Here is a 15,787-nt window from a genome sequence, read left to right as displayed (position 1 = left end):
TTTAAGCAGCGTTGAAAATCAATTTCCTCCAAGAAGTGCTCAGTTCATTCCCCCTTTTTGACGACGCCATCGCTGACTCTTCGGACGAGGGATGAAGTAGTGCTTTACAGTGTAGCAGCAGTCGTCGAGGGCACTTTTATGTAAGTTTTCCATCGGATGGCTATTCTGATTGAAGCTGCTTGGGAGGACGATAATGAAGGGTAAGCATAAAAATGGAATCTTCTAACGCTTTTAGCATTTTAAAAGAGTCGGGGCAAACAATCTTGGATGCATCGTCGATTTTTTTCTTAATCTGATGGGGGAGGGGTGCTAGCTGTTACTCAAAGGCTTCACTTGCTCTTGGCGGATAGTTGGTGTCAGCATTCTCTCTTCTGGCATGTTCTATCGAGGTGCTTTAATCCTGTGATGGCTTAGTTGCTTCTTGATTCTTGCCTCTTAGTTCATATTTTTGTTGTTCCACATTCCAATATCGCAATAGTAGGAAAGCTCTTCTCCAAGAGATCGCAATAACCTTATTATCGTTGTTTATCAAACCATCATTGTAGTAACTGATCTGATAAACAACACCCCTCCTGATACATTTCCATCAATCAGGATAGCATGACTCCTTCCCCAATCTACGATTAGATCGAATGCGGAAAGCACACCGACGTTTGACGTTGCGCTTAAATATTCCTGACGAACAACAGCCCTGGTGGCACGGTGGCAGCAGACCCCCGGTAAACGACATTAAGCTTCGTCGTTAAATAAATAAATTAAATTATTTCCCTGCTAACGATCGACCGAACGCACGTCTAGCTCGCTTCCACCTTCCCGTATAGATATTATGTTACACGTACAGTGCCGTACAGCCTTTGAGTTTGCTTTTACCGGTGCCTGCATTGAATGTGGACGCATTTTCCAAGCATAAAATATGCGATAACATTGATGTTGTATCATTTTCCATACATTCAAACCGATCGGGAAGGCGGACTCGCACTTTGTGAGGACAGGGAAACCAGACGAATTGGCGCATATTCGATATATTGTTGGATTTTATTCAGTACATCAGCTTAAAATAACATTCGGGGTGCGTAAAAATACAAAAAAGGTTGGAAGTTATGATTTATGGTGATGTGACGGTCCATAGATGCTGCCGGGAATGAGATGGGCAGCGTGGAGTTATGATGCACAGTATGTTTCCTTATCATAATAGAGTTCCCTGAGCCGGCTCCACTGAAGTGGATAAGTAATTAAAACCGATGTTTTGTGGCAAATGCATTCTCTCACACCAGACGTGCCACGGATCTCGCATCTCTTGAGACGTTCCCATGCTTCTGTTACCTTTATTGTAGAATCCACTCACATTAGGATCACTCTTGTTTGCCACCCTCGCGACTGCTGCAGTTAATTAGATGACATTATTAAATTTGTCCTCGGTCTCGGTCGACCGCAGTGCTGCCTCTCCAGCTACAAATACTTGACGATAGTGCCTCCCTGGCAGAAGAGTTGGTTTTTTTCTTTGCTTTGAACTTTCCATTAGTTCTATTTGTGGAAACGCTAATTGTAAACTGCAAATTGAATGCCGGCAAAAAAAAAGTGTTTTTAATTGGGCTTGTGACATCTCCATCGCACTCCCACTCTAGGACACAGGAAGCGAGAAGAAAGGAACGGTCCATTGTGTTGGGATGATTGACTCATCTGCTCATCAGGTGTAACATTTATTCGTTTCTGTTTAGCTTATTGTTGTGGACTTAATTGTATGGATGTTTCCGTTTTATTGCCATCATAAACATAGCTGATGGTGAAAACCTTACGTTACTAAGAGGAAAAACTGTCATATTCTTAACGCTAATTAGGTGACTGAAGGAAGGAGCTTTGCTCAGCGTCTGTACATGGCTTCCTCCTCGCGTTTCAGTGCCTGGACCAGTACGATTCCGAGCACGACGTTGGCAGTCTGGAATGAGAAAAGAACAGGTTTTAAAATTAATTTGAGAACGGTGTGTTGATTAATAATAATAAATTAAGGGGAAAGCGGCATCGAGCGGAGTCAGGTTTAAAAATTGGAAGTGCTCTTTGAACAGAGTTGAAGGTAGGTGTCTTGTTCCAATTGGAGCTAAATATCCATAATAGAAGAATGTTGATATATAGATATTTGCTTTTCATAAGAAAAATCGGCTGGAGTTATGTTATGTTCATGCATGTGTTATTCAAGATTACTTTCATGTTATTAGCCACATGTTGCTGGACCTGGACATGTACCCCAAATTTGGAAGGAATCCTTAGTGGTTCCTATATAAAAAGTTGCTGGAGAGATTAAAGCCGAAGAGTTTCGTCTCAACAACATGTTCAACACATTAGAGAACAGTTTAGAACTTGTTGTGAAGGCCGGATTTTGGAGTATTTAAATAGTAATAGTCTTTTTGATACCGGAGCAACCGGAATTCGGAAAAGTCATTCCTATGAAACCGCGTTGAATTTGGTATTAGCGAAGTGGAAAAATAACTTGGAGCGTAAAGATACGATTGACGCTGATTTTTTGGATCTAAATCGAACTTTTTTAACAATTTATAAGCCATCATTGTTAAGATCAGCGATGGAAGAAAATCGCTTCTAGCGATCAATGAACACGTATAAACTCACTGTGCGATTCTTTGCTACTCCCACAGTAAGCGATTCTTTCCTACTCCTAAGCACTAATACACAGGGAATACTGAGAGCCGTGAGTAACAGAGATCTCTAGAGAGTACGACGAAAGCAAATCATTGACAGGCGCACTCACGATTCGTTTTGCATACCATGCAATGCTTGTCGTCAATGCAAGCTACCAACTGTTGTTCTCGATGTGTACAGTTTAGGACAAAAGGTTGTTCGGATTATGTATAGTGGACGAGCAACTGTATTCAATGCCAATGATCATGATTTTTTTTCTAGTTCTACCTAGTAGTACAAAATATCTGAACTGCTGAACAATTTGGACAACCTAGAACATGAGACATCCTTGACACCGTAGAGCCACACACTTTGTTTTTACTGACGCCACACTCAAGTGCGTGAAATCTTGCACTCGAGTGTAGCGTCAGAGAAAACAGCGAATGTGGCTCTACGGTGCAAAATGCGCATATTCGATAGTGACAAAACGAGAGCTCACTTGACTATTTGAAGGTACATTCATTGAAAACTCATTATTACTACAACCATACCATTACCATTATGTATGATTATTATACGAGATCTATATAAGAAGGCCGCGTATACATTGAATGTTATAAATGAGCTACCACCCAATGTTTGAAAATTGTAAGTAACTGTGTATTGGTGCGGATGGTTATAAATAGCTTGCTCGAAGGAGGCAGGAAACTATGCTCCATTCCAAAAACTTAGCAGCGTATGATTCTCAAGCCATGGACTTCAGGAACAGTAGTTTAGAGATGTATCCACTGAACATCATGGGTGACCAGCAAACATCGCCTTCCTCCTCGGTGCTTCCACAGTCTCTTATAGCATCATAGCACGCGATATATATAGCCGCTATTCGCATAATAATCTCATGTTCTATAGGAATCCCTATCTACATGGAACTATTATGAGAATACAGGCAGTATAGCTGCGCTAACTTCACATTTTTCAGCCGATACTGTAGATTAAAGTGACCAGATCTCTTCAGGCCCAATCCGGGACGCTTGATTTAAAACACTTATAATATGTACAGATATATTTGTTTTCTTGGAAAACATAACAGCTGCCTGATACTTGATGCTGTTTTACACACTTAGAAGATGATTAGCTTAAGGTTCTTAAAATGTTTCTAAAGCTTTAGAAATGTGGCTTGAACTAAGATGAATTTTTGACAACTTTAAGCATAGAAATTCAAACCATGCCAAACAATTCACAAAATCCATTCATAATTCACTTACCCATACCCATAATCAGTGTGGTTAGTTGTATGGCTTAATCCGTAGTTCTACAGATATTGATATTTTCTACGGATCTACGGACGATTGTTGAAATTCGGATTGTTGCAAATTCCTACGGATATTCTACAGCTTCGCTACCCTCTCCCGCTCATCACTTTCAAAAATTTGAAGATTTTGAGCCGTGTTCTATGAAAATGTTTGTTGGGCAGAACAAATGTAGCTGAATATTTCTCAAGTTAACAACAATTTTCACTGTCTACGGATTATACTCCATGAAAAGTTAACAACACTGCCCATAATACAAAAAGAACACTCACTCTCACACCTCACTCTCGTCATGTGAAACACACACGAGTAGCGATTTGTGTACGTAGTGAGCGAAAAAGGTAACTCACTTTTCTGAGCAGGACTCAATCCCTCGATGATTGATTTTCTGTGGGTTGCTTTTGTAGCAACGTTTGATCATGACGGGTGATGATTAACTGTTAGTCGTAAAGCGTACAGTTTGCGAGTAACTCTGTTGACGATGAAGTGGAAATCTAATCATGCTCGTTTGATTTCCCTCGCTGGTTAAGATCAATCAAGTGCTTTGGAATTACAAGCACTGCATATAAATGGTTTGAAAGCTATTTGTCTGACAAAACTCAACGGACTGTTTTTAAGGATTCTATTTCGAGTCCCGTGAGGAAAAACCTTGGAGTGCCCCAGGAAAGTGTATTAGAGCCTCTTTTTATTTATTATATATATTAATAACTTGCAAACGTGTTTTACGATTTTGCGACATTAATCTTTTTGCAGATGATACTGTTATTCATTGCAGCTAAGGATATAGATGATGCCGGTTTACTCTTGAATGAAGATTTGCATTCTCTAAGTAGATGGTTGAAGGTTGCTTAGGGTTTTGATAACTTGAAATTCAATAAACTTCCATGCTTAGCGGCGCCGGTGGTGTAGTGGTAAGCGTGATTACCCCTCACTCCAGCAGGCTTGGGTTCAATCCCAGGCGGCGTTCTGAGGCATATGGCATATGTTCTGAGGCATAACATATCTGATCACTGAAGGGGAGTAAAGCCGTTGGTCCACGGTTCATGAGTTGAGGGGTCGATAGGTAGGGTCCAGTGTGGGAGCTGCATCCCTGACGTCAGTACCAATGCAGCACGGAAAACAAGATCGACGGAAAACAAGATAGACGGAAAACAAATCAAGGAAAAAAAACTTCTATATTTCAGTTTTGACCGCCTACCGCTCATTCTCACTTAGAGGTGACACCTGTTTTGTTTTGGTTGTAAAAATATGTGTGTCGAGCAGTGTTGGCAAAATCAGAAATCAATTGATATTTTTCCGCTCTCATGCGCTCGCAATATCATGCGTGATATTGGAACAAAATATCATGCTTGATATTGATTTTACAAGCTCCTTTGATATTGTGAGACTATTCACAACGTGCAAAACTCTAGCTGAAGGTTGACTCGACACAAAAATGATTCCATTGCACATCGTTTTCTTAGAAAGAGAAAACATAGTTTGCTATCTCTTTTTAATCTTCACCGATGGCAGACGCGAAGGGACTGCTGCAAGCCGTTATGGAAGTTTCGGTTGCATTCGGGTGTAAAGCAAAAATCATTAAATTTAATCTCACCACAGTTTGGTGAGATTTGCAGTTGATGAGTTTTGTTAGCTTGATATTCCGAGCTGCGATATCACAGCTTGCAAAATCAACCGCTGTTGTTTGCTTGTTGATTTTTGTCTACGAAAATCAAGCGTGATCTTGGGCGTTGGTGAGATTTGATTTTTTGATATTTTCCCAAAACTGGTGTCGAGTACTGGTAACCTCTTTAATAACCTCGCGCAATCGGCTCGTCTCACTGTTCTCTCGGTAGTCATAACATGCGAGCCCATGATTGGTTGATTACGGCTTAGAATATTGATCAATTTTCAATAGTTAACCATCGATAAACACCTACAATCTTTATACCAAACAAATCTTACAGCCAATCTGATTCAAACGGTGTAATCACAATTTAAATTCGTTTATTAATGCCTATGTTATAAGCGTTCAAAACCTGATATTATTTCGTCACACAATTTTTTTCAATTTACACCCCCATATAGTCCTCAAAGACGTAGTCCTACGTCAAAATAAGAAGTTCAATGTATGCTTTAATGATAATGTCTTAACATTTCAATTTAAAAGTGTTAATTTAATTAATAAAAATTTTAAACAGCTTCATGATCAGCGTTGCCAGGTCATTTTCAGAAAAATCTGAATCAGCTAAAATATAAAATCTGGATAAATCTGAAAGGCTTAAAAAATCCAGTTTTTAACATAATGCTATTGAAATCAAAGTGATGTGCCTATCTCCCGTAAAAAATAATCTGGAATTTATTTAAAGTACTATAATGGTTATGAATTGCATGCTTAAATAAATTTAATAAAACAAATTACTTGTTGCATTGCTGAAATCATCCAAAAGTTGAAAAGTATTGACACAGTGTACCCAAAAAGTTTAAATATCCATTACGCAGCATTTCGAAAATTGAGTCAAATGTGGGTAAAATGATGCAGAAAATATGTTTAGAATTGATTTTTAAACTGTAAAGAATCAAGCAAATTTGATGAGATGGTTTTTTTTACCTAATAATCGATGTAGTCCTTACTTACTTTGATGCAGTACTATTTTTTTTTTTTTCTTTTTGATTTGTTTTCCGTCGATCTTGTTTTCCGTGCTGAGCACCAATGCTACCGACGCCAGAGAGGCAGCTCCCACACCTGGACCCTACCTATCGACCCATCAACTCATGAACCGGGGACCAACGGTTTTACTTCCCTTCCGAAGGAAGGCGTGATCAGAGATGTTATGCCTCAGAACATCCCGGCGGCGCCGACTGGGATTGAACCCAGGCCTGCTGGGGTGATAGGTAATCACGCTTACCACTACACCACCGGCGCCGCTGAGATGCAGTACTAGAATTTAAAGATTTTATTAGTTCTAAATAATTCTAATGTTACCCTGAATTTGATCAGATTTGCAATTTAATTCTTGACACAACACCCAGTAGACCAGTAGGCAATTTTATTTTGAAGCAAAATTCACCTGGCTGAAGTGCTAATCAAAGTCTAACATCATAGTACTTACACACAGTTTACCTAAGCTACGGGTAACTCCACTATTCGTATGACCATTACGAATAATTTTATGCCAAAGAATATTTTTATTATATTACTAAAACGAAAATCTGATAGCTTCATTTTTTAAGTCGCAGGATCACCGCCCTTTTTTTTAGTTCCAATTGAATCATTCTAGAATTCCATCATACTTCTTTTCTTTTTTCTTTTTTCCTTGGTTTGTTTTCCGTCGATCTTGTTTTCCGTGCTGAGCCCCAATGCTACCGACGTGCCAGGAAGGCAGCTCCCACACCTGGACCCTACCTATCGACCCATCAACTCATGAACCGGGGACCAACGGCTTTCCTTCCCTTCCGAAAGAAAGGCTTGATCAGAGATGTTATGCCTCAGAACATCCTGGCGGCGCCGACTGGGATTGCACCCAGGCCTGCTGGGGTGAGAGGTAATCACGCTTACCACTAAACCACCGTCGCCAATATACTTCTTTTCTATATTCCCTTAAAATAATCTTGATAATATCCAACCTTTCCAATAACATTCTAAGAGTTCTTAGCATTACCTCTTGAAATCTCTTATAAATCACTCTTCAATTCCACAATTCCCTCAAACTGGTAAAAATTCCCAAGAATTGGCACAATTTTGTGTCCATTTTTCTCTAAGAAATTCTTAAAATATTCTTAAAAATTTCCTTGGTGCAATCTTCAGAATAACCGTCACGCTCTTTTCAGACTCATCCGATAATTCCCTTCGAACTACTTTGTTGGTAAGGTGAGAATTGTTTTGAAATCCTTTTCAGTATTTCTTAATTTCTCATGTACTTTGCCAAAATGCTTTGGAAAGTTTCCCAGAAATTCCGCATAATTCCGTTTAAATGTCTTAAAATTTTATTAAAATGAATTTCCATAGAAACATTCGGCAGAATTCCATTTAAATTATTCTCACGATTCGTATCAGCATACTCCTTAAGTTTCATCATAAGAACTTTCTATGATTTCTCTTCCGGATCCTTTATCCACAAAATCTCCATGCAATTGTCATCAGCGTTGACAAGACAATTGACACCGTCTTCAACCAGAGATTGCACAGACTGAATATTTAACACTAGACAATGGACAACACACCACACCGAGTAGACCAGTAGGGAAATTTTCAGGTAGTCAAAATTTGCACCGGCTGGAGCGGGAATCGAACCCTCACTTCGTGTCACTGCCGGTGCGTGACTGCTTTCTCACCCCAATGGGTCTGGGTTCAATCCCAGTCGAGGTCGGTGGGATTTTTCTGAGGCATAAAAATCTCTGATCACGTCTTCCTTCGGAAGGGAAGTAAAGCCGTTGGTTCCGGCCCCCCATGTGTGTTTGAATGGCTGCGATATCCTACGCAGGTGTGGAAGCTGCCCTCCTGCACATTCGATTGCCCCCAATGGATGGCAATCGATGTCCGTCGGTGATTGGCACTAGATTGTTGAATGAATGACTTTGTGGCACTCACAATACGCCTGAACGACGGGTGAAGTCGCATGACTACGAAGCCCATAATGATGGATGGAACACTACTCAGAATTAGCTTGAAATTCTTGTTTGATTTCACAAGGAATTCACCTTACACTTCACTGTGAACTATTTTCAGAATTACCTTAAAGTTCCAATAATGTCCAACATTGATGGACTTTAATGATGAAAGTAGCATTTCAGTGATATTTTTAAAGCAACATGTTTAAAAAATCTGCGAAAATCTGGAACATATTTAAAAAAATCTGGAAATATCAGTGGTCTGTCTGTGTATCTGGCAAGACGACTAAACATCTGGAAAATCCAGATATATCTGGAATACTGGCAACGCTTTTCATGATACAAGTAAACTTTTATTACTGTTTAGTGTAACCCAATAAACACTTCAAAAGACCTCTGATGGCTTGTAAAGATGATTACTATTATTGTAATGCTTTGCTAGCTGTTCACTCTACTTTTAACTTTCGGTTACTTCACCCACGTAATAGCTCAGGTGTCGAACAGGTATGAGTGGCTGTTACCTTACCGTTGAAAGTGGTCTTCATTTGTGTGTTGTATTTACCCCCGGACCGACTTGGGGATTCTGAAATGATCGATCAACACCAGTGTTGGGAAAATCATTTTTAAATCAACTTCAAAGGCTCAAAGCCTCTGCGAGAATCTGGCAATGCAAACCCACGCTTAAGGTTCTCATGCATTTTCACGTACTCATCAACAGCTCAAACGTCAAATGAAAGCATGTTGTGATAGTTTCCCGTCCACTGATGTGAGACAACAGTAATAACAGTGGATATGGCTTATATATTACACCTCTAGGAGCATCGCTCATAGTTTGCTACAATACTACTACAATGGCTCGGTCCAAGAGGCACCTGAACCCCTAGTTAAACGTTGTAGACACCATCACCATCATTACACTTACATCAGGCTTGCACTTTATGGGTTACCGTGGACAGCATTTCGTATGACTCCCAAAGGACTGACTTCGAGGGAATGGCAACCTTTTTCGAGAACATCAGCTGGAACGATGAACTCCGAGATCGTGACGCGAATGCTGCCTCAGCTGTTTTCTCTTGAACGCTGCCTTGAAGACATTTTGTAAACTTCTAACGGAGGCGTCGAAGAGGAAGTACAAACTCGTTGAAAAATAGTACCAGCGGCTCAACAAACAGCTTTATTAAGCCCATCAGCTCCAGCTACAAACTAAACTCAAAGCAAACCCCAAGAGCTTCTGGAATCATGTGAACGAGCAACGGAAGGAATCGGGTTAACTATATCGAGAGGAGTCTGATACGGAGGGCATCGCTGACCTGTTCATGACACAATTCAGCAGTGTCTTTGTCAAAGAAAATATACCTAACCTAACCGGCCTTTGTTTGAAAAAATGTTTTAGCATTTGCCCTGACGGAATCCCTTCCGCGGTTATTACGAACTGTATTGGAGTCCTGGCCGCACCTTTAGCATCCATCTTCAACCTCTCTTTAGATTCTGGGATCTTTCCCGATGGCTGGAAGGATTCTTTTGTTTTCCCTGTCTTCAAAACAGGCAATAAGCAGTCGGTGTCCAACTACAGTGGCATCGCTGTTTTATGTGCAGTATTAAAACTTTTTGAACTATTGGTTGTTGATGGTTACAGTTTAAAACACGAAGGTTTCCTATAGGTAGTCCACGTCGAAGCAATCAGTCTCCAAAGACATCCTTGCTTGTTTCCATGCTTCCAGACTTCGAATAGAGTGGAATTGTTGGTAGCTGCATCGTGCGCAGTTTCATGGCATTCACAAGACCGCAAACCTGGTCCAACTCCTTCCACAACGTATCCAATTCCTCCTTAAATCCAGTATTCACGTTTTGAGTGATCCTAATGTCATTTCGTGTACTAGACAAAACTTGCTGACTTGCAGAAGGTACCGTTTTGAAAAGATGGATCAGGTGATGAGGAGGGCCTTGAAGTTTCAATCCATCCCGTTCCAGTGCATCCTTGGTAAAAAGGCACGAAGCCCACACTGCCCAGCACAGACACTGCTTGATTTGAAACAGCACCAGCTCTGTCCCTTTCCTCTGTTGAATTCGGAGGGTGTCGTACATGTTTGCCGAGGTAACTGACTCAGAGAAAACATACAAAAACGCGTTTATCTCCTTGTCTAAAAACTTTTGCATCTTTTCCGGCTTTTCGATAAACTGTGACAACTTATATGTCCTCTTTGAAGTTTTGTCCTGAAATGTGACGAACTTGTTGATTTCTTCGATAGTTGGAGCCGTTGTTTCGGCCCAACGTGCCAAATACTGGTCATCACCAACCCCAGCAGCTGCATCAAAGATCACTTCTCTTCTTATGTGGTCATCGCAAGAGTTTCATAGAAGCTCCGTAACTTCTTGCACTGAGTCACAGTTCTGCCCACCGATGGACCTTTCTTGTGCCCTTTGAAGTTCCTCGTCAAAATTTGAACGGTAGAATGGAACATTTTTTTTTTTTTCTTTATTAAAGAGATTTTTAGCCATAGGCTAGTTCATCTCTCTCACAGTTTTGTATCTTCCTTTTCCTCATCCTCGGAAACATCGATAAATTCCCCCTCCTCATCGGCGATATCGTGGTTCTCAAGTTCATCCATATCATAATCGATGGCCAACGAAACAAGCTTCGGTGATCCTGATAGTTCCACGTCGTCCATCGTAGGGAGCTGGATATTTTGATACGTGATGTTATCGTGCTATAAGTCGCAATATGAAAAGTCAATTTAAATACCTGCTCAGCAAAACAGCAGAAAAACAGAAAAGAACACTTCAAAAGACCAACCAAACACAATTCTTTTGGCGGCGCCGGTGGTGTAGTAGTAAGCGTGATTACCGCTCACCCTAGCAGGCCTGGGTTCAATCCCAGTCGGCGCCGCCGGAATGTTCTGAGGCATAACATCTCTGATCACGTAAGCAGTAAGTAAAGCCGTTGGTCCCCGGTTCATGAGTTGATGGGTCGATAGGTAGGGTCCAGGTGTGGGAGCTTGCCTCCCTGGCGTCGGTAGCATTGGTGCTCAGCACGGAAAACAAATCAAGGAAAAAAAGCTAAGAAGCTCAAACTTGTAACCTCTAATCAAAATTTCCCAGAGTTTGCAAAGTATCTAAAGCTTGAAAAAAGCTTTAAAATTTACTGAAAGCAAAGAAACGAAATTACTGGCTTACTTTTATCGAGAGGCTTTCCAGAGAAACCTCGATGACAACGCTATGAAAAAAGGTTCGCGAGACCGCTCATCCTCCAATGAGAGTGAAGAATACTCCTCTCAATGGATATTCGACTTGGCTTAAAAAGGTTTGTCCAGACTCTATTACAGCACAACCAACTTTACGGGATACAGCCCGAAGTAACGGTTCTCTGGATGTACCATTCACAATGCTGAAATTTTCAATGGCGCTTCTTTCATCCAATAACACTGCTCTGGGAAGCGATATGATCAAATTCGACCTTCTAAAAAACCTATAATTCGTTTATGGAACTCAATATAGTTCCACCAGCATGGATACAGGTTAAAGTAATAGCTATTCAAAAGCCTGGGAAACCCGCGTCTGATCACAATTCTTACCGTCCGATCGCTATGCTATCATGCCTGAGGAAGTAATTACAATTTAGCATTAGCCCTGACGGAATCCCTTCCGCGGTTATTACGAACTGTATTGGAGTCCTGGCCGCACCTTTAGCATCCATCTTCAACCTCTCTTTAGATTCTGGGATCTTTTCCGATGGCTGGAAGGATTCTTTTGTTTTCCCTGTCTTCCGACCGCTATGCTATCATGCCTGAGGAAGTAATTAGAAAAAATGATCCAATCAAGACTTGACCATTGGATTGAATCAAACAACCTGCTTTCAAATACGCAATTTGGTTTCATCTGATATTCAACTGGTATTTGCGCACAAGGAGCAATTGGCTTCAGTCTTTTTGGATATTAAGGGCGCATTTGATTCTGTTTCCATAGATATGCTATCGGACAGTCTGCACAGCAGTGGATTAGTGGACCTTCAATCTAGGTTCAACTGACAACTTCTAGAATTAGCTACATGGGCTTACCCCAAGGTTTATAATTAAGTCCTTTAATTTATAATCTCTATGTCAAACATATTGATAACTTCTTAGATAATCGATGCACGCTTAGACAGCTTGAAGAAGATGCCGTGGTTTCCCTGAGAGGTCCACGTACGAAAATCTTCCAAAGACCATTGCAAAATTCCCTAGATAATAGATAATCGATAATCGAGTTTTCACCGCAAAAAACTGAATTGGTAGTGTTTACAAGGAAGCAGTTTCCAGCCCAACTGCTTCTAAATCTTTTGACAGAGACATTGCCCAATCTTTGAGCTTCAAATTGCTTGGAGTCTGGTTTGATTGAACATGCACTTGGGGTACCCACATTACGTATTTAAAAAGTGTCAACAAAGGATCAACTTTCTACGATCAATTACCGGGACATGGTGGGGTGCTCACCCGGAAGACCTCATTAAACTATATAAAACGAATATTCTTTCAGTTCCTGAGTATGGCTCTTTTTGCTTCCTCTCGGCAATCAAATTGGAACGTATTCAATATCATTGTTTACGTATCACCCTTGGCTGTATGCATTCAACACACAAAATGAGCCTAGACGTTCCTGCAGAACCGTTTATGTGAGCTCTCATTAAGAGTATTGATCAAATGTAGTGTCAGTAACAGCCTTGTGATTGAAAGCTTCAAAGTAATGCTCAAATTGAGCACCCAGTCTAGATTCGTGCGAATCTACCTTAATTATATGTCAACGGATATTAGCCTTCCGTGCTATAACCCCCCTCGAGTACGCTATACTAACTACAGTTCCCCCATTGACTATGATCTCTCCATGAAACAGGCTATTCAAGGAGTTCCAGATCAACTTCGATGTATCTCAATTCCCCGTATTTTTGCCTTCTGAAAACTTCAGGAACCTTGTTCCGTTAATGTTGCTGAGCTGGCAGCAATCAACTTCGCATTGAGGATGATTCCCGACATGCCCACAGACCATTACTTCATCTTCTCGGATAGTCTCATTTCGATTGAGGCTATTCGGTCGATGAAACAAGTTAGGCACTCATCTTATTTCCTTTCAAAGGTAAGGGAGCAGATGAGTTTGCTGGTCAAAAGATCATATAGGATTACCTTTGTATGGGTCCACTCACATTGCTCAATCCCAGGCAATGAGAAGGCAAGACACTCTAGCAAAGGTGGGCGCACAACAAGGTGAGATTTATGATAGAAGAATTTCACAGAAAGTTGGTAAAACGATTGGACAAGTAATTCTCTTGGGCGGTGGTTACATTCCATTACTCCAAATGTTTCTTCAAGAGCGTGGTGCAAAGGTCTGGATGTAAGTCGAGGATTCACTCGCGTGATGTCAAAACTTATGTCCAAGCACTACTCGCTAGACGCACATCTCTACAGAATAAACCTCGTTGACTGCAATATAGGTAGGTGCAGAACCGGTTATGATGACTTCAATCACGCAGTTTGGCATTTCCGGGTAATGGCGTCTTCAGAGGACGACTATTGGATACCCTAGTGGCCCGAGTTAGACAACCCTTCCGTGAAGTAAGAGATGTATTGGGAGCCCGTGATCTTCCCTACATGCAGGCGATCTACGAATTCCTTTGTTTGTCTGATGTTAGAGATGGATTTGACCATCCCCTTCTTTCCACAAGTTTTCCAAACAATGGGTCCCAGTCTTATTATCCACTTGTTTCTGTGCTACTTGCCCCTGCCCAGTCAGTATTTGGTCAACATTGAAGGAGGCTTCAGTATTGATTTACCGCTGTTTAAAAAAATATTTAAAATATTACGGATTTTTGGCTCTGCAAAGTGTCACACACGACTGAGCCTAGTAAACAAACGAACTAGTTATAAAAATATAACATTTCCCAGAGTTGCGCCGTACAAATGTTTGTTTGTAACACCCGAAGCTATCATTTCGAGGGTAAGCCCGCAGGTTTCAGGACAAAATGTTATTTTGGAACACCCTAATGGCCTTGCTTCAGGGCCACACCTTAACTGGCTAGCATATCGAGAGGCTTCCGACCTGTGTACCAAATTTGCTTCCTTAATGGCTGTGTTGTTACAATACCACAGCTAAGCATAAATTTAAAACTTCCACTGGATCACGCACAATTCTACAAGTGGATATGTTGCTAAGGGTAACTTTAGTCATTGAATCCCCCCTTCAAAAGCTGCCTAGAGCAGTAGAATAAAGTAACATTCCAGCAATGAACATTTCGGACTGGCTCAAGCATATACTTCAATCGACGAGTGCCAATAATCAAACAGAAACAGATCTTCAAAGAACCATCTCAAATGGCGCTTCAATCATCCCAGGGAGCAGCTTGTCGGAATTTAATTCCCCAAGTGCAACAAGTCCAATCAAGAAATTTATCCTCCAGGCGGTGCGGGCCAACCTCTCTAGAGGTTCACTTTTTCCGACTGTGTTGGGAACTAAAGTCCCAGCACTTTTCTTTCCCGGAAACTGATCCAGTCACCGCCAGGAGCTTGAAGCAGTTTTTTTTTCTTCCTCCGAAAAATACAATTAATTTAACATCATTTCCAAAAATACCAACCTGCTCAGACAGAAAGAGATAAGAGCCTACAAACAAGACGTAAGCGGATGAAGACGAAGAGTTAATTTGCTTCTAGGCAAGGAGCATCCCAAACAGAACCGTAATCATCTCCTTCTTCGAGATGGGGCGGAAAGAAAAATTCGACAAGTTACTCAGAAAAAAGCAACATGTGCCGTGGTTGGGTTTTCCTCGAATTCTTAATTTCGTTCTCGTTGGAAGGATGGATGGGGTGGGGAAGTTTTTGCCTTTTCAATCTTACACCCATCCATCAGAGAAAATGGGAATTCTCCACACGTTCAAGTATTTATTTCATTCGACCTTTTTCTTTCGCCTTTCTTTCTTCGAAAACGCGATTGGAAAACGCCAACAGTCAAAAACGGAAACTTTGTGCCGTGGTGGGATGCCGAAACAGTTGCGTGCGTGCGAGAATTAACAATTCAAATTACTGCCACCCCCCTCCATATCCTGAAGTCGTTATTCGGTTGTTTCATTTTTTATGATAATGAGTTTCTTGAGCCTCGGTTGCTCGCTGTGCAAAAACCACATGCTCCAGCGAACATGTGGACTTTGTGGAACAGTAACTCATATTTACGCATCGGCGTCGTCGTCGTCGTCGTCTTCGTCGTTCGCCTGCCGGTATGATGTCGAATTTTAACAG

The 15,787-nt window shown here is 41.1% G+C and overlaps 1 protein-coding gene and 1 pseudogene across 1 annotated transcript in view; both read right to left on the bottom strand.

Annotated features, from left to right (window-relative positions):
- Positions 1-1,780: 1,780 nt before the first annotated feature.
- Positions 1,781-15,787, bottom strand: part of Tsp2A (tetraspanin 2A) — a 179,910-nt gene continuing 165,903 nt past the window's right edge. The window contains exon 5 of the mRNA XM_065224307.1: positions 1,781-1,936. Within this exon, the coding sequence (XP_065080379.1) occupies positions 1,862-1,936 (75 nt within the window). The 3' untranslated portion in view covers positions 1,781-1,861. The remainder of the gene's footprint in view (positions 1,937-15,787) is intronic.
- On the bottom strand, positions 10,212-11,200 carry LOC135703098 (uncharacterized; annotated as a pseudogene).

This window comes from Ochlerotatus camptorhynchus, unplaced genomic scaffold (assembly GCF_037179485.1).
Source record: "Ochlerotatus camptorhynchus isolate MF236.1 unplaced genomic scaffold, CSIRO-AGI_Acam_v1.1 ptg000209l, whole genome shotgun sequence".
Classification (NCBI taxonomy): Eukaryota; Metazoa; Arthropoda; class Insecta; order Diptera; family Culicidae; genus Ochlerotatus; species Ochlerotatus camptorhynchus.
This window is presented reverse-complemented; position numbering and strand designations above follow the sequence as displayed.